At 49.1% G+C, this 25024-nt stretch overlaps 1 protein-coding gene across 1 annotated transcript; it reads right to left on the reverse strand.

The window, feature by feature from the left end:
• Nucleotides 1-14748: 14748 nt before the first annotated feature.
• Nucleotides 14749-16123, reverse strand: LOC123186125 (peroxidase 64). Its single transcript, XM_044597913.1, has one exon. The coding sequence runs from the start codon at nucleotides 15929-15931 to the stop codon at nucleotides 14939-14941; it is 993 nt and encodes a 330-aa protein (XP_044453848.1). The 5' UTR covers nucleotides 15932-16123; the 3' UTR covers nucleotides 14749-14938.
• Nucleotides 16124-25024: the final 8901 nt, after the last annotated feature.

A 25024-nucleotide genomic window follows, 5' to 3' on the forward strand; every position in this document is an offset into this window, starting at 1 on the left:
TCCTTTCTCTTTTCTCTGCTTCCTGTGGATGCCCCTCACCTCCCCATCTCTTCCCCCTGCAGGAACCCTTGGCGCCATCCCCATGGAGCTGCGACTGCCGCCGCCGAACGTCTTGACGTCGTCGCAGTTCTCGCCGCTGGATCCGGCCGTCCCCGCGGCGTCACGGCCCTGCAGCCCCGTGCCCAAACCCCATCACGCCACGCCTGTCCAGCCTCTGCTTCGAGCAGAGGAGGACGATGACTCGTTCAGTGCCCGATTCACTTCGTCGCCCCACGCGTGGGACACGAGTCCGCCAAGGCCCAGCTCCAGCTCTCCTTTGCTTCGGCCCGTTGGCCCAACGTGAGAAGCCACCATTTTTTCCCCGCCCTGTGCGCTGCATACTATCCTGCGCCCAGCAATTTCAGCCCAGTGTGTTCTTTTTTCGTGTCTGCATTTTAGCAATTAATCCGAGAACTGCCAGTTTTACAGAGAACCCCCTAGACTTCATGCATACTTTAACTCACAAACTAAGCATCACATGTAAAAACTTAATATATGAAACTTGCTTAAAATTTCTTGTAGATTAATAATATGCAACTTTCATGCATGTTTAAAATGTCTAAAATGCTGTTTGTGTTTATTTTGCCTAATGTCATGTTAAAATGTTTTAATTCATAACTATTTAACCGTAACTCGGAATTTAATAAACTTTATATCTAAATGGGGTAGAAAAATGCCTAGTTTAATATGGTGGCATAACTTTGCATGTTTAACAACTCTAAAATTGTGTTTAGGGCAGAACAGTACCAAACCTAATATATGCATATGGGGATTTACCGGAATTGTTGTTCGTTGCTTTCGGCCTCATTTAACCTTGACTAGATAGGTAGTTTTACTTTGCTTCACTCCCTTACCATGTTTAACAACATTTAATATTGTTGGGTACATAAACGAGATCGAACTAAATAACTTGTCGTCGTGTTTCGTCAATATGCAACTCTTTGCATATTGAACTCCACTTAATTTTTAGGGTTACTTGTGCACTTTGCCATGCCATGTCTCTTTAAACCGGACATGCATCATACTTGTTTGCGCATCGTGCCATGCTTATGTGAAGTTTGTTTACTTTGTTGTGTGCTTCTTTCCGGTGTTGCTTCTTCGGGTTGGTTCCAATAACGTCGTGTTGTGAGGACCTGTTCGACTACGTCCGTTTGTCTTCTTTATGGACTCGTTCTTCTTCCTTGCGGGATTTCAGGCAAGATGACCATACCCTCGAAATCACTTCTATCTTTGCTTGCTAGTTGCTTGCTCTTTTGCTATGCCTATGCTGCGATACCTACCACTTGCTTATCATGCCTCCCATATTGTTAAGCCCAGCCTCTAACCCAGCTTGTCCTAGCAAACCGTTGTTTGGCTATGTTACCGCTTTGCTCAGCCCCTCTTATAGCGTTGTTAGTTGCATGTGAAGATTGAAGTTTGTTCCTTGTTGGAACATGGATATTTTATTGTGATATCACAATATCTTTTATTTAATTAATGCATCTATATACTTGGTAAAGGATGGAAGACTCGGCCTTATGCCTGGTGTTTTGTTCCACTCTTGCCGCCCTAGTTTCCGTCATATCGGTGTTATGTTCCCGGATTTTGCGTTCCTCACGCGGTTGGGTTATAATGGGAACCCCTTGACAGTTCGCCTTGAATAAAACTCCTCCAGCAATGCCCAACATTGGTTTTACCATTCGCCACCTAGCCTTTTTCCCTTGGGTTTCGCGTGTTGGGGAACGTAGTAATTTCAAAAAAATTCCTACGCACACGCAAGATCATGGTGATGCACAGCAACGAGAGGGGAGAGTGTTGTCTACGTACCCACGCAGACCGACTGCGGAAGCGACCACACAACGTAGAGGAAGTAGTCGTACGTCTTCCCGATCCGACCGATCCAAGCACCGTTACTCCGGCACCTCCGAGTTCTTAGCACACGTACAGCTCGATGACGATCCCCGGGCTCCGATCCAGCAAAGCGTCGAGGAAGAGTTCCGTCAGCACGACGGCGTGGTGACGATCTTGATGTACTACCGTCGCAGGGCTTCGCCTAAGCACCGCTACAATATGATCGAGGTGGAATATGGTGGAAGGGGGCACCGCACACGGCTAAGGAACGATCTCAAGGATCAACTTGTGTGTCTAGAGGTGCCCCCTACCCCTGTATATAAAGGAGCAAGGGGGGAGAGGTGCGGCCAGCCTTGGGGCGCGCCAGGAGGAGTCCTACTCCCTCTGGGAGTAGGATTCCCCCCCAATCCTAGTTGGAATAGGACTCCTCAAGGGGGAAAAGAGAGAGAGGGGGCCGGCCACCTCTCCTAGTCCTAATAGGACTAGGGGAGGGGGGAGGCGCGAGGCCACCTTGGGCTGCCCCTTTCTCCTTTCCACTAAAGCCCACTAAGGCCCATTTAGCTCCCGGGTGGTTCCGGTAACCTCCCGGTACTCCGGTAAAATCCCGATTTCACCCGGAACACTTCCGATATCCAAATATAGGCTTCCAATATATCAATCTTTATGTCTCGACCATTTCGAGGCTCCTCGTCATGTCCGTGATCATATCCGGGACTCTGAACAACCTTCGGTACATCAAAATGCATAAACTCATAATAACTGTCATCGTAACGTTAAGCGTGCGGACCCTACGGTTCGAGAACAATGTAGACATGACCGAGACACGTCTCCGGTCAATAACCAATAGCGGGACCTGGATGCCCATATTGGCTCCTACATATTCTACGAAGATCTTTATCGGTCAGACCGCATAACAACATACGTTGTTCCCTTTGTCACCGGTATGTTACTTGCCCGAGATTCGATCGTCGGTATCTTAATACCTAGTTCAATCTCGTTACCGACAAGTCTCTTTACTCGTTCCGTAATACATCATCTCTCAACTAACATCTTAGTTGCAATGCTTGCAAGGCTTATGTGATGTGTATTACCGAGAGGGCCCAGAGATACCTCTCCGATAATCGGAGTGACAAATCCTAATCTCGAAATACGCCAACCCAGCATCTACCTTTGGAGACACCTGTAATGCTCCTTTATAATCACCCAGTTACATTGTGACGTTTGGTAGCACCCAAAGTGTTCCTCCGGTAAACGGGAGTTGCATAATCTCATAGTTATAGGAACATGTATAAGTCATGAAGAAAGCAATAGCAACATACTAAACGATCGGGTGCTAAGCTAATGGAATGGGTCATGTCAATCAGATCATTCAACTAATGATGTGACCTCGTTAATCAAATAACAACTCTTTGTTCATGGTTAGGAAACATAACCATCTTTGATTAACGAGCTAGTCAAGTAGAGGCATACTAGTGACACTCTGTTTGTCTATGTATTCACACATGTACTATGTTTCCGGTTAATACAATTCTAGCACGAATAATAAACATGTATCATGATATAAGGAAATAAATAATAACTTTATTATTGCCTCTAGGGCATATTTCCTTCATCGCGGACCCAAGGGTCATCTTTATTTTAACCCCCCCCCCTCGGGCCAGTGCTCCTCTGAGTGTTGGTCCAAACTGGGCAGCCTGCGGGGCCACCTCGGGGAAACTCGAGGGCTGGTTTTACTCATAGCTTGACCTATCTGAGTGTGCCCTGAGAACGAGATATGTGCAGCTCCTATCGGGATTTGTCGGCACATTCGGACGGTGTTGCTGGACTTGTTTTACCATTGTAGAGGATGTCTTGTAACCAGGATTCCGAGTCTGATCGGGTCTTCCCGCTAGAAGGAATATCCTTCGTTGACCGTGAGAGCTTGTGATGGGCTATGGGACACCCCTGCAGGGATTTGAACTTTCGAAAGCCGTGCCCGCGGTTATGGGCAGATGGGAGTTTGTTAATGTCCGGTTGTAGAAAACCTGAAGTTGACCTTAATTAAAATACATCAACCGCGTGTGTTACCGTGATGGTCTCTTCTCGGCGGGGTCCGGGAAGTGAACACGGTGTTGGAGCTATGCTTGACGTAGGTTGTTCTAGGATCACTTCTTGATCATAGTTTCTCGAACGTGCTTTGCCTTCTCTTCTCGCTCTCATTTGCGTATGTTAGCCACCGTATATGCTAGTCGCTTGCTGCAGCTCCACCTCATACCTTTTACCTTACCTATGAGCTGAAATAGTCTTGATCGCAAGGGTGTGAGATTGCTGAGTCCCCGTGACTCACAGATACTTCCAAAACCAGTTTGCAGGTGCCGATGTTACCAAGCAGGTGACTCAACCAAGATCAAGGAGGAGCTCGATGAAGATCTTGTTCTTTATGTTGTTCTGTTTTCCAGTTGATCAGTAGTGGAGCCCAGTTGGGGTCGATCGGGGATCTGTGTAGCATTTGGGGTAGTCTTCTTTTATTTTGGTTCCGTAGTCGGACCTCGACTGTATTTGGATGATGTAATGCTTTATTCATGTATTGTGTGAAGTGGCGATTGTAAGTCAACTATGTATCTTTTTCCCCTATTGTATTACATGGGTTGTTGTGAAGATTACCTCACTTGCGACATTGTTTTCAATGCGGTTATGCCTCTAAGTCATGCTTCGACACGTGGAAGATATAGCCGCATCGAGGGCGTTACACTTGCGCTCGCACTACTAGGAAAAGGCATGCTAGTGGCGCACCGAATTTGCCTTCTAATGGCGCACTACCGGTGCGCCACTGGCATCACGCCATTAGAATTAAATTCTAATGGTGCACCACCGGTGCGCTCTTAGTATCTGGTGTTCTAATGGCGCAGCACGTAGTGCGCCATTAGTATAGCCTGCAGTGCGACATTAGAATGCCTCCCAGGGGGCCATATGTACCCATGTGCTTTGGCATTCTAATGGCGCACCAGCAGTTAATGCGCCATTAGTGTGATGATCACAGTGCGCCATTAGTGTCTTATGTGGTGCACCATTAGTATGAATATTAGGTTTTATTTTTTTTTTGCTTTTCTGATTTTTGCATAGGTTACAAAATATATTATTGGACAGAATATAGACAGCAGCACACAACAACATCAGATTCATCGAATACAATAGAAGATTAGTCTCCGAACACAATTCATCATATTAGTCTCCGAATTCAAAAGACCGAACAAAGATAAAACATTACAAGTCTCAAGACCGCGAGTATCGAGTTTGCCTTCACATTACAAGTCGATATCGATCATCTAAACTACCATCACATAGAAGAGAGCTGTGGTCATCACGATGAGCATCATCGCGATCAAACTGGTCTTCATCTGGTTCCTCCAACGCTCCCTCCTCTCTCCCTCTAGATAGCGGGCGTATCTACATTCGGCCTCCACCCTAGTGTTGTACCCTTTGTAACTGTTACCGCTGAAACGGTGAACCTGTCTCCGACACTCCTCCCAGTCGTCGTAGACTCCGGGAACCTTACCCTTGTACACGACATACGACGGCATCTCTATGCACAAGCCAAACAGCAGACAATACATAAGCAATATGTAAGTATGCAACAAAAGGATCGGAAGAGAAAAGCAAGACATTAATAGCACGATTCATGGTCCTACTAATAAATAGCATTGATTGCATCTAAGTTGAATGACTGTCCAAACCAAAGAGACATACGAATTCATTAAAGTATAATTACAACATGAGCCAATCAATGTTTCAGAACTACACATCACTACTTTCGACTCGAGTCGTCGGACAGGAACGTGGATGAAGCCGCCGTCTGTCGTGATGGTCATGAAATTGCAGTCGTTGTCACCCTGCATTTGTAGCATTTCATCTATCTCACTGTTGGACGGTAGATATCTGAGGAAGAACTGCCCCGAGGTATGAAGGACATCTTGATGGATGATGTCCGCAAACTCCGACTGGATGTGAAAGAATTCTTGTCTGAGGTCCGCGTCCTGGACTGCCGACAAGCTCGCGGCCCAATCTTTGAGATTATCTGGTAGCAGAAGTTGATGATGGTCCCTTACGATCGCCCGCATGTGATGGAGGGCGTAGTAAGCATCCTTCTGACCGCCAAGCGGCTGCTTGACGCAGCAGAACTTCGTATTGTGTGAGAACATGCGCTTGTCGTACTTACGAACTGCCCTCGTGAAGGTGCCTCCAGATTTGGCGTAGGCGGGGAGAACATCATCAAGAACTTTCTTGACATTTGTGCAGTCTATCTTGGAGTTACGGTTCGGGTCTAAATACGTGGCCATGGAATATTTCGGGCTTAAGAGGATGAGTGTGCAATGTGTGTCACTGCACAGAACACGAATGTTAGAAAAAAAAGAACGATCGAAATCTAAGAAATCATATGTTACGGGGCGGTTAAGGGATGACTTACTCGGGAAAGTAAGCCACAAGGAAGTTATCCTTATCTGGGTTTGCCAGAATGACGCCTTTGAGGTGTGAACTCGCAACTTGGCGGTCCCCAGTGCTGCTCAAGTGCTTGGCACGCATGTAGAAGGGGTCGACTATCACGATGTTCGGGGTCTTGTCTCTAATGATCCGCATCTCCATACTCAGCGAAAACAGCCGAACGAAGGTGTAGTGCAGCGGATGAAGGTTAAACATAGCAAAGATGTCATCAAACCGCAGGACGATCGTACCCCCGATGTCGCCATCCACAAAGCCCTTGCCCTCTGGCACCTTGGCCATGAAAACCGGGTATGCCACATCCTTCTCTCTGAGACGCCGCTTCTCCAAAGAAAGAACACTGTCGTGCAGACTCCGCATAGCACCGGTTGCAGCATTCAGCATATTTGGCGGTAGCATCACCCTACCCGCCACATGCACCCTCCTCGAGATATCCTTAGGTGAAGGTGGCCCGTCCTGAGCACGGATCAAACTCGGTGCCGGCTGGCTCGCACCGGCGCCCTTGTTAGTCTTTCGTTTCCGTCCCTTCTTCTTGATCTCCTATAATGGGACCGAGTTCTGCTCACAGACCGCCTTCTTGAGCGTGTTGGGGCTGATAATATTTCGCACCTCAGCTATCTGAGGCTCGGTGAAGGCAGGAGCTGGAGGCCTGTCCTGAGAACTGAACGCCAGACGACGCCTGTTGCAATTGGATTTCTCCGCCGTACCAGCTAGATAGCGGTCATCTTGGTTGGGTTCTTGAGAAAGAGCCCCCCAGAACTCGTCAGCGTACCCATGTTCGGCAAAGTACTTATCAACTTTGGTAAATGTACCATCGTCGTTGTCGTCGCTGTCCGGATCCTGTGCCATAGGGTTGTCCGGATCCTGTGCCATAGGGATGTCCAGCAGGTCCGGTAGCGTTGCGGCGTTCTTGCCATGGCTTGGTGCCGGCACGACTGGCGTTCTTGTCTGTGGGGTGGTGTCCCCCGCCCCCAAACGAATCTGGCTCTTCGGCCAAAGCAGGGGCCAGTTTACGCAGGTGCTGAGGGTCATCTCATCTTCTTCGTTGGCCCCAGCGGGTCGAATCGGAGGTAACAACTCGTCGCAGCCTGGCAGCACCCGAACCACTTCAACCCTATACATTGTGGGTGGCATCGGATTACCGTGGAACATGGGGTTGCCCGGTTGAACGATTCTGCCCTTGGCGACATCGACCAACTCGACGCCCATGAAGTGCAGAAGAGTGCAAGGAACGTCGGCGGTGCCCTGCGAAAGCATGTACAGGGCGTCAGGGATGCCCAGTCAAAGGCAAGGAGATGAAGTCATCGGCCGAGAGGCTTACTTACCGTGATGCCGTCGAGCTTGGCTAATGTCGAGGCACCGCCAACAGCGAGCGTGCAACTGACGGAGGGGGCGCTTGCTGGCGAGGTGCCGGCCGGCGTACACTCGGGTGCATTAAGCTCCAATGCCCGTGCCGGCGCCGGAGACATGAATACCGCCTCCGCCGGAGACACCAATGGCGCCGCCGCCGGAGACACCAATGGTGCCACCGGAGACACCAATGGAGCCGCCTGCGCGCTGTGCGAGTTGCTGGCCGTGAAGCTGGGAACCTGGGGAGGCCCCTGTTGGCCGCCCACAATCCACGTTGTCAGCCCATGAATCAACGTAGGCACCATGGCGTTGAGCATCGTTCCAAGTTGTTGTTGCACTTGCTCTTGGACAAGCTCCGAAATCCGCGCCACTTGTGCCTTGAGTTCTTCAACCTCGCGTGTTTGGCTTTCCGAGCTGGTCTTTTTCTCCTTCCGCACACCAGTGGTATAGTATGACCCCCATTTTGTCGACAAGCCTTTGCCGGCCACACGACATGCTGACGTCGGCTTAGTGAGCTTATCCTTGTTTTTCATTACGTTCAACGCCCTATTTAAAGGGGTGTCAAAAGGGGAGCTCTTAGACGACCCGACGCTACTGCTTTCAGTGTCCTGCGAAAGGAACGTGAACCATTTAGAAATATTGGGGATTAATTAGAGTGCAACCATATGGAGCTAATTACGCGGGGGTGTATTCCTTACCAGAAGAAGCTGAAGCGCCCTGGTCTTCGGATCCGTGGTAAGCTCCTTTGTTATCAGGTCCTCCTTGTACCGGGCCCTGACATAGTTCCTGGTCTGCTTGTCACCGCTGTATTTCTCGAAGCGGGGCGGTAGGCCTTGCTCGGCACGCTCCGCGTCCTCCTTGTCCCATATAGGCTCCGCTACTCTGTAACCGCCGGGACCGAGTTTGTGTTCCCCTAAGTTCAACTCCCGCATTTCTTTCCCCCACTGACTTGATTCGGAGGTTGCACTGCTCTCGCACTTGATCTTGAACTCCTTGTACTCATCTTCGCTCATCAAAGGATATTTCGCCTTGATCTTCTCATAACTATCACCTTTATCAATCATTCTCTTCACCACGCTTTTCCAAGTAGACAGGGCCGTGCTCATCTTCGTGAGGGCGGCACTGTTCACTTTATTCCCTGAGAGGCGTGTGTTTTCAAATTCGGCGGGGAACTTGTATCATTCGTGCAGCTTCGTGAAGAGGAGGTTGCGCAAATTCCCTCGGTCCTTATGCCTAAGGTTCTCGGTGTTGATCGAGACGGTGCTCCGGAGAATGCACCCGAGCTGAACCGAGTACCCCTTGACTATATGTTTGGGCTCCGTTGGATTCCTGTCGGAGTCCACTTGAGTGAATTCCTCCTTGACGGTGCGGAGCGCATTCGGGCGCCGGTCCTTCCTTTGCTTCTTTGGTTGGCTGCCATCTATGTGTGCGCCGCCATCATCAGTGGTGGCATCCTCGGTGGCACCATCAGTGGTGTCATCCCCGACGCCACTAGGGATTGTGTAATCAGGATCGGTGTCTTCCGCGGCGTCCTCATAGCGGTGAGGTTGTTCCTCCATCTCCTGGGACAGCTCCCAGAATTGCTTGCCGCCCGAACCACCGGCCTCATCGTTGTGGGCCATGTTTCTCTCTAAATAGGAAAAAAGTTTGGTCAAAAAGTTGGTTATTGTCAAGGAACAAGATCATGGTCTCATCATTTAGGGTTTGTCGACACCGAGGCACCCTAAAAGCCTAAGCTTTCATCATTTAGGGTTTGTCGATGCTGAGGCACCCTAAAAGCCTAAGCGTACATCATTTAGGTTCTCATCGACACCGAGGCATCCGGGGCAGCCAAGTTAAGTTTTCATCATTTAGGGTTTATTGATGCCGAGGCACCCTAGGTTGGGCCTAATCACTTGGCACTAATCACTTGGATCTATTGCCACCTATGGTTTAATACAGCAAGAATAAAGGGGCAGTTGATCCTACTTAATTAAGTACTAAGATACCCCGGCCCATGCATTAGTAGCAAGTACCTCATATGTCCGATTTTTAGCAAAGTCATGCTAAAATTCACGGAAAATTTCAGCATGACCTTTGCTGAAAATAGGACATATGGAGTACCCGAATTTGCCGAAACGGAAGTTAATCGACATTCCGGCAAACTCAAGGGCCTCTCAGGGTACCTGCAAAATCATCACGACACGAAGGGCCTCTCAAGGGCCTCAAGCAGCAGCGGCCCTTCACGAGTGAACTCAATGAGTGTGAACCAACAGAGTGTGGGTCACCACAGATTCTGTAGTCAAAAACCTTCAGGACAGAGTGAAAATAGTTACAATATGCTTGCAAGTAATTTTTCTGTAACTAAGGCACAATATGCTTGCAAGTAAATCACAATATGCTTGCAAGTAATTTTTCTGTAATAGTCTTGCCCCTATTTGAAGGACAAGCAAATAGATACAATGGGTAGCTTTGGCACAATCCTAAGGCGCAATCCTCTGACTAATTCATCACCGTAGGCCGGCATGAAACACACTCCTCCAAAAAAGCCTAAAATTCCACTATTATTGCATGTAAAAAAGCCTAAAATCCATTAGTATTGCCTCTAAGAAAGCCTTAAAAGTCCACTATTATTGACAATCAAAATATGATCTGAACTGTAAGGAGTCCAATTTTTCAACAGCTCGTCTATTTCCTCGCCGCTCCTCGTACACGGGCGTTTTCGGGGTTCGGTTTCACCATCGAACAGATCCTTGCGTTTCCTCCACGGGTCATCATCGCGAACCACCTTCGATGTCCCATGAACACGGTTTTCGAAGACCCGGGATCTCTATCTAGCTGGCGATACGTTGTGTCATCCATGCACCTTACGCATCCAGAAAATTCGTGGACTACCTGCCCCGCGAGATATCCGTAACCGAGATAGTCGTGCACCGTCGTGAGCAGTGCGGCTCTCATAGGGAAATATTCTTTCTCTGTGGCGTCCCACGTATTGGCTGGCGTTTTCCACAGCGTGTCCAGCTCCTCCTTCAGCAGCCCCAGATACATATTGATGTTGTTCCCTGGTTGTTTTGGCCCTTCAATTAGCATACTCATGTGAATGTACTTCCTCTTCATGCACAACCAGGGGGGAAGGTTGTACATCCACACAAACACATGCCAGGTGTTATGTGTGCTTCTCTGGCTGCCAAACGGATTGACTCCATCGGTGCTCGCGCCCAGCACGATGTTCCTTGGATCCTTCCCAAATTCTGGGTATTCGAAGTTCAACGCTTGCCACTGGCTCGCATCCTTAGGGTGACTCAGCATCTTGTCTTTTTTATTTATCTCCGGATCATTTTCGTCATCTTCCCGCTTCTTCTCCTCCCTATCCGCGTGCCAACGCAGGAGCTTTGCTACCTTAGGGTCCGCGAAATACCGCTGCAGACGAGGAGTGATCGGAAAGTACCACACCGATTTTCGAGGAGCTTTCTTCCTCTTCTTGTATCGAGTGACGCCGCACACCGGACATATGGTAGACTCCGCGTGCTCGTCCCGATAAATGATACAATTGTTCATGCACACATGGTATTTCACGTGCGGTAAATCCAGAGGACACACGATTTTCTTCGCCTCCTCGAAACTGGTCGGGCACTTGTTCCCCTTGGGAAGACGTTCGTGCCAGAATGACATGTTCTCGTCGAAGCATGCGTCGGTCATTTTGTGTTTTACCTTCATCTCCAGAGCCGGGTATCCTCGGGCCTGCATCCTTCATACAATGGAGTAACTGCGTCTATCTCTAGTTGATCCAGCTTGGCTTTCTCTCGGGCGGCAGCTCTTGCGTTATCCGTCTGCTTGAGAAGCAGCTCTTGAATATGAGGGTCCTGCACCCAGCCTCCATCGTCGTCTGCTCCGGCATCTTCATCTTCATGATCATGCACTTCGTCTTGATCTTCCTCATCATCATGTACGACATCTTCTACATGATGACTGTGTACAGCATCACCGTCGTGATCATGTCCTGGAGATTCTTCGTCTTCTCGCCCGCCCTCGCCGCGGTGGTACTTGTCTTGTTGCTCTTCCTCATTTCTTGCCCGGCCCCCATGGACGACTTCATAGTCATCTTCATCACCTTGCCACCGATAGCCATCCATGAAACCACGCAAGAGCAGGTGGTCCCGCACCTGCCCGGAATCCGGATCCGCAATAAGGCTCTTCAGCTTGCATCTTCGACACGGACATCTTATCTCCGTCTCGTTCTTTTGAAGCATCTCGGCCTTCGTGGAGCTCAAAAACCTATTCACGATGCCTTCAGTCATCGTGTGGACCATGGTCGCCTGCGGGGTAGAGCAAAACGATATTTTAGAACCAAGAAAAAATTTGGCATGACCTTCCCTAAAAATAGGACCAAAAAGAATGCATAGTGCCAAAATTCTCGCCGAAACGGAAATGAATCAAAACATTCCGGCAAAATATTGGCAACTATCGCATTTCAAATACCGGTACCTTCAAACACAAACATATATGCAACACCACAAACACATGCAACACCACAAACATACATAGATCTAGCTAGGCCACAAAAAGTGCATGTGCACGTTGTTGGAGCGAGTTAGGGAGAAAAAAAGTAGATCTACATCATGAAGATAGCTTTCCCCTTACTTACCTATCAAAAAAAGGTAATTTCACCATTTAATTTTGATGAATCTATGGTGGAAATGAGGTGAGGAGGAGGAAATAGCCGAAAGCTTGGAGAAGAAGGTGGAGGGAATGAAGTGGGGAAAGTGAGTGGGTAGGTGTGAGGCTGTCCAAAATATCTTGTTGGGGTCCCAGGTTACTAATGACGCACCACCAGCAAATGCGCCATTGGTAACCCTGGTTACTAATGGCGCACCTGCAGGTGGTGCGCCATTAGTTGTTTTGCAAAAAAGTAAAAATAAATAAATATATATACTAATGGCACACCGGGTAATAGTGCGCCATTACTAGTTTAAACTAGTAATGGCGCACTGTGAAACGATGCGTCATTAGTACTTTTGCAAAAAAAAAGAATAAATTTTTTTACAGTAATGGCGCACTGTCTGCTTGGTGCGCCATTACTACTTAGAACTAGTAATGGCGCACTTCGACCTGATGCGCCATTAGTATGTATGGAAAAATGGAAAAAAATAATAATTTAATACTAGTGGCGCACCCTGTTTCTGGTGCGCCATTAGTGTCTTCCACACTAATGGCGCATCACCAACCGGTGCGCCATTAGTATATAGTAGTGGCGCACTGCTTCCATGGTGCCCCATTAGTATCAATTCTATCTATAACTCTTTTTCTAGTAGTGTCGCCTCGGCCTGACTCGCAAGAAACTGCTGATCTGAGCGTTTCCAGCAAGCCAGCCCCAAAGATGCTTTAAAAAACGTGTGATGCAGGCCCAACAGTGAAATCAGGCAATCAAACAGTTTTTTCCTTCCCGCACGGACCTAATTGAGCCTCATGCAGACAATCAAACACACCCAAAGTATGGGAGGTGTATCCCTGTACCTGCACCGCACGCCGCAATGACGAGATACTACAGAAATCAAGAATGCGAAATGCACCCCGCAACCTTCATGTCAAGATGATAATACTGCAAGGCATGAAGCAGCATGACCACGCAAACGGCCGGAAGCATTCCGTAGTTATGGAATGCAACCTTTGTTCTGATCGATGGCTCCTGATCGAATGAACCCGTCCTCTGATCCTCGTACAGCATATACACGCATGTGAGGTAGCACATCTGTCTGCCGCCATGCGTCGCCGATGTCGCTTCCATGAACTGCTCTGGACCCTCGGCAATTCAGCCGACCAAAAGAGAGGGACATTGCGTGTGGGAAGCACCCACAATGTGCTCCGGCCCTTGCTTCTCTTTTTAAAAGGAAAAAACCAACAGTTCGATCTGCGGTGTAAGAGTGTAGACGCTACCGAACTTTTAGGGGTCTTTGATTTAAAGGATTTCCGTGGGAACTTTAGGGGATCAGTGTCCTTAATATATTTTCCTATGTTGTTTGTATGATTCGCATTATTACTATTTTCTATGTTGTTTGTCTGGTTCACATGATTGAATCCCTTAGAAATTTTCCATGAGGAATTCATTGCAATATCTCATATCAAAATTTACATCCACTCAAACATATTTACAAATAATTTTGTGTCTTTTCTACGGTGCAAACAAACACACTTCAACGCAAACAAAACCATGTACGAATCAAAGAGGCCCTTAAGGCATGCCAATGCAATCTTGTGCTTTTTTCATTCCCGCTTTGTTTGTAATCATGCGAAACATAGAGGCCCTTAGGGCATCTCTAATCGAACTCTAAAAAAAGGCTAACTCCTCAAAGAAAAAAGTTCTGAAGAGTTAAGTCACACGTTGCCGAACCCTCAAGACGTTAACTTCTCAAAAAATTGAGACTTAAGCCCCAAAATATTTCACCCTCTCTCACTTTTGAGCAGCCATCTGCACATGTGCGATGATTCCTTCTTAAAGGCGTAGCCTAGAAGTTGTGTTTTTTTTATTTCTGATGTGTCTTGTAACATAGGGTTAGTGGTTATCTAGGAGAGTTATTGTCGCGAGGTATGCCGCCTCAGGGTTTGTTTTCTACTTTATTTCCGGGTTGAGGTTGTTCGTCTGCTGGATTTAGCATTATTAATAATATATGATTGTGTGCATCGTTCTGATGCAGAGCTCGGAGTTGTCCTCCTTTTCAAAAAAGAAAATAGTTGTCGAAAAGTCACACTCCTAATATATCATCCATGTTGGAAAACTCTAGGAAAAGATTCATTGTGTTCGGCATGTTTGCTCACATCATAATTGAAGTCAATTGTTTCTCATGGCTAACACCAAGGGGACAACCTAGAATTATAAAGAAATATTTGGCATCTTTTATGGTATTTGCAAGAGGAGAAGTTATCTCATTCTGAATCTTATGGCCCAAATAGTTGTGATTACTATTCTGAATGTGGCTAATATGGTCTTGCACTTTCTCCACATGTAGTTTACAATAGACCAACCATTTTCTACCACACACCTCTCTTTTACTCTTAACTTTCTTGAGTAATATAAGCTTGTGAAAAATGTCTAGAAGTATTATTTGAAGGAAACAAGATATTCCCTTGTAGGCCCTTTTTCAACTAGAATGTCTGTAGATTGCCGGCCACAGTTACACACAGTTACTACGTACCGGAATTAATCAGAACGAAATACAGTTATGTGGCAGAGACAGAGGAGGGAGGAGGAGGGGATCCACTGCTTGCTTCAGTTGTGTCGCCGGCAGTTTGCTCGGACCTCGCCGGGCTGGTTGAGCGCGCTCATCCTCAGCATGGAGCTCACGAACGCCCTGAAGAAGGCGTCCTGCCGCGCCGCGTACAGCGCCACGAACCGCCGCGTCTTGGGGTGCGTCAGCAGCACCTCGTCGGAGGACAGCAGCCCGCGGCCGCTCTGCAGCATCCGGTAGTAGGCGTTGTCGAAGGTGGCGGACGTGGAGTCCATCCCCGACCCGGCGCCCCGGGCCGTGTTGTTGGCCGGGCACGCCCTGCGCAGCGCGGCCGCGAAGGACGGGTTCAGCGCCGGGTCCACGTCGGCGCCGGGCCGGAAGCCGTGGATGCGGCCCTGGAAGGAGGAGCAGTGCGCGAACCCCAGCGTGTGGCCGCCGGAGAGCACCACCAGGTCCTTGACCGACATCCCCAGCGCGTGGAACGCCTGCCTGAGCTGGTCGAAGCTGGCCCCGGGCCCCGGCAGCAAAGAGGTGGTGTCGCTGGCCAGCGACACCCGCCCGTCCCCGCGCCCCAGCAGCGGCGACCAGGACGGGCCGCCGGAGAGCGCGACGGCGTCCCTGGCGGCGAGCGCGAGGATGTCGGCGCAGGAGACGACGCCCGGGCACATGGCTTCCACGGCCTGCTTGGCGTTGTCGACGACGAAGAAGGCGTGCAGCGAGGCGTTGGGCGGGCCGTCCTTCTCCGCGGTGTTGCCGGCCGTGGAGTCGATGAGGACGGAGGCGTCGCAGCCCCGGACGAAGCAGTCGTGGAAATGCAGGCGGAGCAGGCCGGCCGGCACGGTGCGGTCCTTGGCCACGGCCTGCCGGACCGCCGCCGCCACGGCCGCCTCCGCCCTCGGGCAGCTCTGCCGGTAGTGGTCCAGGCTCAGGGCATCACCGCCGCCCAGGCTCACTATAGCTAGCGCTAGAAGCACTGAGCCGAGCGGCGCCCGTGGCCAGGTGCGGCAGCGATCAGGATGCAGCTGCGGCGCCATTAAGTGTGCTGGCTAGTCTGACCAGCTGCTGCTGCATGTGTCTGGCAGAGAGGGTGAGCTAGCTAGGAGGATATATCCGATCGCCGCCGCATGGTGGTGGCCTAATCGAACAATCAATGAACCAAATCTGTGAGTGCAACGCATGCATGTGATGTATGCCCAGCCAAGCTATCTATCTGGGCTGTGGTACTCCAAGTGGTATGTATACAAGAGAGGCTGGGTGCAATGCGTGGGTACATCAGATAGGCCGGCAGTATGGACACAATGCGTGGGTACATCACAGTAGTCAAAGGCACAACCCTCTGTTGCAACAGCTACATTTACAACCACGAAAAAAAACAGGTACATTAACAGGTCATTTTCATTCAATGGTGAAATCTGAAGGACTTTTACATTTGTCACCACGACCGCGCTCACTATCATTGTCAATTATCATTCTTACAATTGGGGGCTGGTTACAAATAAGTACTCCTTCTGTTCAGAATTACTTATCTCGGATATATGTATCTAGAACTAAAATACATCTAGATACATCCATTTCTGCGACAAGTAATTTCGAACGGAGTGAGTAACTGTTGGATGAGGCTCCGTCATCTTATACCTCGAGTTGGTCCCTTCTCTTCTCCCTCCTCCATCACCTGCGGCCCACAACGTCCCTTCCTCCCCCACCCCCCCACCCCAACCCACCACCCACCACCACCCTCCTACCACAACCACAACCGCACACACAGTTGAACTTGCCATCGTCCAAGGCCTTCCCTCTAAGCGACATTGACCTTCAGTTCCGACGTAGACTACATCTACACCCATCAACCTTCTAACTCGTCTCTGCCGGCTATGACTCGTTACTGGTCGAGGCCTTGCCGGCGCCACCGGCAGCCGGGTGTTGCGCATCTTCCTTCTCCCCTGAATTGACTCTCTCAATTCTTAACAACTTACCTTTGGCTAATTAGCTTTTCATAAGATGTTTGAAACATACTCCCTTCGTTCGGAAATACTTGTCTTAGAAATGGTTGTATCTAGAACGGAGGGAGTATAATGTAACGATTACGTTCAGAACACCAAAAATCTTCTCTACATATCGGCATTTCTCTAAGAAAAAACAAAATTTGACATCGAAAGACATCATAAGATGTTTGAAACATACAATGCACCCCAATATCTTGACTAAAACGTCCCAAGACATCATGCAAATTAGTCACCACAAACAGATCCGTCTAATAAGAGCATCTACAACCAGATATATCTCATCCAACCCTCAAACATCCATACACATGTTCGAGCGCATTCGTGGGCACTGACCGGTCATCTCTCGTTTGGCTGCTGCCACAATTGTCTTTCTTATATTTGAACCTTCACATTCATGCAACCCATGCAACGTGAACTAGCAAGTACGTAGATGAACACGCTTAGCCGACATAATTTCGCATACTAACTTAGCGGACATGGTCAGCTGACACAAAATGGTCAAAGTTCATCACCGGACATTGCAAATACATATTAAAAACTAAAATACATAGATAAAACGGGGTGAATAAGGACAGAGGAAATCACCATTTCCTCACCATCCCCTTCCCCTTGCGATTGCTGGTGCGGCTATACCCCCCATGTAGGTCTTCGTGGTCGAAGTTGCGTCATCGTCGAAGTTGGATCCGTAGGAGGTGTGGAAGAGGTCGGAGTCATCGTTTGAGAAGATGATGCCAGTCATCCTATGGGCAGCTAGCATGTTCCCGCGCCTTGGCCATCCGGGGCGCCTTCTCGTTGGCAACCACTTCCGTCATAGCCTCGCGCTCCGACTGCTCGATGGTGGCCCGAAGCGCTTTCGCGTTCTTGCTGTGGAGCCAACGTGTGTCGGTCTTTGCTATCACGATTGAGCGCCGGACCGTCGTGAGGAGTTGGTCCTCCGAATCCACTGGCGAACACACACAGTACAGGCTTGCAGCCAGCGCCTCCCCTGCGCCGCTGCCCTTTCCTTGCCCGCTGCCACTCTCAGCGTGTTGCTCATGCCTTGGATTCGGGCGTCCTCTTCTGGCGCTAGGGCTGGCCCGGGCACGAGGACCTAGTGGTGCCTAGTACGCCATTCGGAGCAGGTTGAGCGAGCGAAGAGGGGTACGATAGGCGGAGTACCTGGATAGGCACGGAGTGGGTGCGGCTGCGTAAAGGACGGGTTTGGGCTAGGTTTGAGGAGTACCGGTCAGCCTGGATTCTATGGCCGGAACTAGAAGTGCGATTAATTTGACCGATGAGTGACAGGGTGTTCGGACGTATATGGACGATCTGGGAGCCCGGCTGCATATGCTCCATCCACAGGCACAAATCCTATCTAGGGAGCATGAAGAATAACCTAGCCTGCCCTTTTTTGTCCCAGCCCGGCGCGTGCCCACCTGGCTCATACCGTCATACGTACGTAGCATACCGCCACTACCACCAGCCAAGCCACAAAGAGCAAAGGGTATAGATGTTTCGAGCGTGACACCGAACTACACTTCGCACATGGGGCTCGTCCCAACTGGGAGGCGGTTTCGTCGTGTCGTTTGCTCGCATGCGTGCACGGGCCGCGCCACGTACGAACAATCACGCTAGCTCTCAGTCCCGAGAGAAGGCGGGAGGGAGAACGCTTCGCTCATTTCCATGCTAAATTTCGCATAGTATTCGCGCGCTTTACGATGGCTGCACATCTGTCCCTCACGGACGGGAGCACGCACACATGTGAACCTGCTGCTCCGCTGCGTGCCGTGCCGGCTGCGAGCGTATGTATCTAGCGGCCACAAGGAACGGACAGATCTGGCTATGGAGATGCCTGACACGACACCTACTACCATGCATGCGCGCAGTACAGACACAAAGCTTGCATGCATGCTGTTTCTCTCTCTATCTCTCTAAAGAAAACTTGCATGCATGCATGCAGCCAGCTAGCGATGCGTGAAGCCACGGCCCGGCACCAGCGGGAAAGACGCACGCATGCGATGCATGTTACGCTCCGGTGTCTTGTTCTACTTCCATCAGTGGCTCGGTGCAGTGCGCGCGGTTGGTGGCGCTGGCGCTGGACCAGAGACGAGACGGCCGGAGGCCATGCGCGCGGATCGCTATCCATGGCAGCGTGCCTAGCTTTCCCATGATTAGCCACTAACTTTTCCCGGCCCATCCTGCACCGAAACAAGATCTTGCGCCACCTCACACGCAAGTCGGCAGGTGATTAATACTGTACGTAGTAGTAACAAAGTTTATTCTCCGTTCACCGGCCGGTCTCCTTGAAATGGCAGGTGTGATGGGATCCAGTCGAGCCATCCTTGGCTCCATGTCGTCCCTCCCCAGCGGCAAAAGCCCCGTGCGACACCTCCACGTCGGGGGCGTCACGAGCCACCCAGCGCGAGTGCAAGCGCCCATGAGTATTCAGTAAAGATGTAGAAGTATTTTCCAACGGCTGGCACCATCGAAGTCGAAAACTCATGATCTACGTCCTCTCTGGATCTTGCAGGGTCAACGATGGCGCATGTACCTTTTTTTGCAGAAAAAAAATCCAGATCTATCATAATAAATACAAATAACATCAAACATAATAAACAAGGTCTTCGACTGTTGGAAATATTATCACTTTTCCGATTAGACTTATCCACGAGTAAACAGTAAGCATGGCACAAAAAGTATGCATCTCATAGCAATACCTAAGCATATTAGCACGTACAAAATATAGAATCGAACCTTCTATGAGCAGCACATATACGGCTAGTATAAGTATGAGTAAACGAGGGATGAACAGATCATACCCTTCGGTTGGCCAGGCCAACGCGGCGGCTGCAGCAGCAGCCTCGGCGTCGTCCGTGGCCTTCTTCTTAGCGGCGGCGTCATCGGCCATGGTGTCGATGCAGAGGAAGTAGTGAAAGCAGAGGCGAACAGAGTTGTGGACGGATCGGGAGCAGTCGCGTCGAGACGCTCCCAAAAACCTTATTCGACGAATACACGGGTCCCGGCAAGGGTCGCACCCCGGCAAGGGAGTCGACGAATCCCGGCAACGCAAGTCAGCCCACCGTCCAACGTCTTGGACAGTGGCCCACATTTTAGCGACTCGTTAATTAATCCTTGATTAATTAATTCATTCCTGAGCGGCAAAAATAAGCTTCGGCTCGGCTCATTCCCGCAACCCGCGGCGCGCGTCGCGCCGTGACGAGGCGGGTGACGGAGGAGGAGGAGCGCGCGTGTACCACTCCTCTTTCCAAGCTCCCAATGGCAAGTGGTAGAGTAGCCCTTATAAAGGGGTCTCAACTCTTCTCAACTAGTAAGGTGGGACTAGACTTCCCACCACCTGCCATCTTACACATGGGCCTCAAGATTAACCAGGGATTAGTGTCTTATATGAGCCTAAGTCCATCCATAATCCAACAATCCCCCACCAGATCTCGAGGCACATAAGTTTGTCAACTATTCCAAACAATGTTTGATATACCAGAATTTTCAGTGGATACTGTTAAGTTGAACTTCCACCTAGAGCAACAGGATTAGACTTCTTCACAACTAAACAATGGACTATGCCTTGAATTATTAGTTTGGCGTGCAGAAGTTTCGCCTATTGTCAGCTGATACATGGCTGCCGAAAGCTAAACCCCACGGGTGGAGCTTATTAGTCATACTTCATACCTTCTCATGAGCTTAATAGAGATTACCCAATCTCATAGACTGTGACCAGCAGTCGGGCTCACATAGGTGTGTTCCTCCAAAGAATGTGATGTAGGTTAGCATCTTGCTTACACAAGCTTTGGAACACATTAATACAAAAGTCAACCCGCCTTACAGAATTGAGAGTATTGTGCATCTCCAACGGAGTGGGTTAATTAAGGATACTCTCCTCAGTTGACCGATGTATTGTTTTCCCAGGTCCTAATTCACGGGATCTCCGATCACATAGGTTGGATTACCCCCATGGCAACTTACGTGGGTCTCATACCCATATCCCTCGATGTATTTTCTATCACAATCCGTGATAGCCCTTTCGTAAAAGGTTCTGCCAGATTCTTAGCCGTCTGGATGTAATCCAACGCTATTACTCTGGAGTTTCTTGATTTTCTGACAGATTTCAATCTTCTTCTTATGTGCTTTGTGGATTTCATGTTGTCCTTTGAACTCTTAGCCTTGGCAATCACTGTTTAATTGTCACAATTCATAAGGACAGCCGGCACAGGTTTATCAACCACCGACAAATCCATCAAAAGCTCTCGAAGCCATTCTGCTTCGACGCATGATGTGTCTAATGATGTGAGTTCTGCTTCCATAGTCGATCTGGTTAAGATCGTCTGCTTGCAAGACTTCTAGGAAACAGCACCACCACCAAGTGTGAAGACATGTCCACTTGTGGCTTTCATCTCATCAGCATCAGATATCCAATTCGAATCACTATACCCCTCAAGTACCGTCGGGTACCCAGAATAGTGAATTCCATAGTTCGCAGTACCTTGCAAATAACGCATCACTCGCTCAACAGCATGCGAGTGCATATCTCCTGGATTGGAAACAAACCGTCTCAGTTTGCACACGGCAAATGAGATGTCAGGACGAGTAGCACATGCTAGGTACATCAGTGAACCAACCACTTGAGAATATCTCAATTGATCTACAGTTGTGCCTTCGAACTTTCGAATCCGCACACTAGGATCATATGGTGTTGCAGAAGGTTTGCAGTCCAAATATTCAAAACGGCTCAAAATCTTCTCAACATAGTGGGATTGCAAAAGTGTAATTCCACCCTCAGAATTTCTCAGTAGCTTGATGTTCAGGATAACATCAGCCACACCCAGGTCCTTCATCTCAAAGTTGTGAGATAGAAAAGACTTGACCTCCTCAATGACCTTGAGGTGGGTCCCAAATATCAGTATGTCGTCGACATACAGACACAGTATAACTCCTTCGCCCCCACCATAGCGATAGTATACACATTTGTCAGCTTCGTTCACAACAAAGCCAGCAGATGTCAGAGTAGTGTTGAACTTCTCATGCCATTGCTTAGGCGCTTGTTTCAGGCCATACAAAGATTTCACTAGCTTACACACCTTTCCTTTCTGACCATTTACTACAAAGCCATCCGACTGTTGCATATAAATTTCCTCGTCTAGCTCTCCGTTAAGGAAAGCCGTCTTAACGTCCATCTGATGAACGAGAAGACCATGCGAGGCAGCCAAAGCGAGTAACACTCGAATGGTTGTCAGTCTAGCCATAGGTGAATAAGTGTCAAAGAAATCCTCTTCTTCTTTTTGGGTATAACCCTTGGCCATAAGCCTAGCCTTGTACTTCTCAACAGTACCATCGGGCCTAAGCTTCCTTTTGAACACCCACTTACATCCTAATGGCCGACAACCATAAGGACGATCAGTGATCTCCCATGTCCCGTTAGCCAAGATGGAATCCATCTCACTACGGACCGCATCCTTCCAGTAGTCAGCACCCGGAGATGCATAAGCTTCTGAAATGGAGCTGGGAGTATCATCATCCACGAGGTACACGAGGAAATCATCACCAAAGGACTTTGCAGTCCTTTGTCTCTTGCTCCTAACAGGAGCTTCCTCATCATCCTCCGTGGAACTCTTATCACTTTTATGTTCATAATATTCCATCGGAATAGCAGGTTCAGGAGTCTCATCAGATTCCAGTCTAGAATTACTTTGCATATCTCTCATGGGGAAAATATCCTCAAAGAATGTAGCATCCCTAGACTCTATAATTGTACCGACCTTCTGGTCAGGTACCTCCGATTTCACCACTAGAAATCTATAGCCAACGCTATGCTTGGCATAGCCAAGAAAAACACAGTCCTTGGCTAAAGTGGTGCCAGGTGTCTCTCCTTCGCAAGCTTGTGAGGCTTACGAGGTTGCTTAGCTTGCACACACGCATGGCACTTAGAGCCTTTGGCTAAAGTGAAACTCGAGATTAAATCCATCTTAGCTAGCCGCGTCATACAACCGAAATTTATGTGACAAAGACGTGAGTGCCAAACCTCATATTCGTTCACATCAGAATGAATTTGGTTCACGACTTTATTACAGAAATCCTCCAGGGAAAGGCGGAACAAACCACCACAATCATATCCTTTTCCAACAAATAGTCCATACCGAGATACGACTACTTTGTTAGACTCAAATACTAACTTAAACCCTTCTTTACATAGAAGGGAGCCACTAACGAGATTCTTCTTTATGGCGGGGACATGCTGCATGTTCTTCAGTTGCACGATCTTTCTCGAAGTAAAGTTCAGATCTACCGTGCCAACACCATGAACAGAAGCATGCGAGCCATTCGCCATCAGGATGGAACAATCTCGTGTGACCTGGTAGGAAGAAAACAAAGACACGTCAGCACACACATGAATATTGGCCCCAGTGTCAATCCACCAATCGGTGGACTGATAAACTGAAAGTATGGTAAATAGATTACCGTACCCAGATGCAGCAACATTGTTGCTCAGAGTGACATTCACAGACTTGGAGTCATGTGCTGGCTTCTTGTACTTGTTTGGGAAGTTGTTTTCCCAATGTTCATCTGAACCACAAGTAAAGCAGCCATCTCTCTTTTTGTCTTTATTCTTACCCTTCTTCTTAAAGGTAGTATTCTGCTGGACAGAGTTCTTTCCCTTGAACTTGTGGAAGTTCTTCTGCACCACATTGGCGCTAAAAGAACCCTCTGCCCCTTTCACGTGTGAGTCCTTTGCTCTCGAGTTCTGCTCAACACTGAGATGACCAATGACATCCTCAACAGAGAATTCACGTCTCAAGTGCTTGAGAGAAGTAGCAAAGTTCCTCCAACTAGGAGGGAGTTTTGCAATAATGCAACCCGCGACAAACTTGTCCGGTAACTCACACTTCAGGAGCTCCAGCTCCTTAGCAATGCACTGTATCTCATGAGCCTGGTCCAATACAGAACGGTTATCAACCATCCTGTAATCATGAAACTGCTCCATGGCATACAACTCACTGCCAGTATCAGTTGCGCCGAATTTGACTCCGAGCGCATCCCACAAGTTTTTGGCAACGCCCATATGAATATAGGCGTCAACCAACTTGTCTCCAATCACACTCAGAACTGCTCCCAGAAAGATTGTGGTTGCCTCCCTAAACGCCTTCTCCTGTTCAGGAGCAATCGTTTCTGTGAGGGACACACCACCAACCCGGAACACGTTCATCGTTGTGAGCCACAAGGTGGTCCTAGTCTACCAACGCTTAAAATGTGTCCCGGTAAACTTTTCCGGCTTCAGAGTAGCAGCAAAGCCTTGAATGGAAAAGTGCCTAAAATAAGGTTTTTGGATTGTTGGAAATATTAGCACTTTTTCGATTAGACTTATCCACGAGTAAACAGTAAGCATGGCACAAAATGTATGCATCTTATAGCAATACCTAAGCATACTAGCACGTACAGAACATAGAATCGAACCTTCTATGAGCAGCACATATACGGCTAGCATAAGTACGAGTAAACGAGGGATGAACAGATCATACCTCCGGTTGGCCAGGCCAACGCGGCGGCTGCAGCAGCTACCTCGGTGTCGTCCGTGGCCTTCTTCTTAGCGGCGGCGTCGTCGGCCATGGTGTCGATGCAGAGGAAGTAGTGGAAGCAGAGACGAACGGAGTTGTGGACGGATCGGGAGCAGTCGCGTCGAGACGCTCCCCAAAAACCTTATTGCCGTTCTCCCGGGCAGGATCTCGAACGAAGGGTTCTGGAGGCACCTGCTCTCCCGACCATCCGTGCACGCGGTCATCGGGATGGGATCACCGGAGGCAACACAGAGTGAGGAACAGTAGATGACGGCTAGGTCACGCGAGAGGGAGTGAGTGAACCGAACTAGGTTACTTCACTGGCCAGAGCCTTCTTATATAGTCCGTAAGGAGGAAAGTCGTGGGCCTTGCCGAGGCCCACTCCCGTCAAGGGAGTCGTTGTTCCCGGCAAGGGAGTCGACGAATACACGGGTCCCGGCAAGGGTTGCACCCCCGGCAAAGAAGTCAGCCCACCGTCCAACGTCTTGGACAGTGGCCCATATTTTAGCGACTCGTTAATTAATCCCTGAGCGGCAAAAATAAGCTTCGGCTCGGCTCATTCCCGCAACCCGCAACCTAC

The sequence above is a fragment of the Triticum aestivum genome, chromosome 2A (genome assembly GCF_018294505.1).
Source record: "Triticum aestivum cultivar Chinese Spring chromosome 2A, IWGSC CS RefSeq v2.1, whole genome shotgun sequence".
Lineage (NCBI taxonomy): Eukaryota > Viridiplantae > Streptophyta > Magnoliopsida > Poales > Poaceae > Triticum > Triticum aestivum.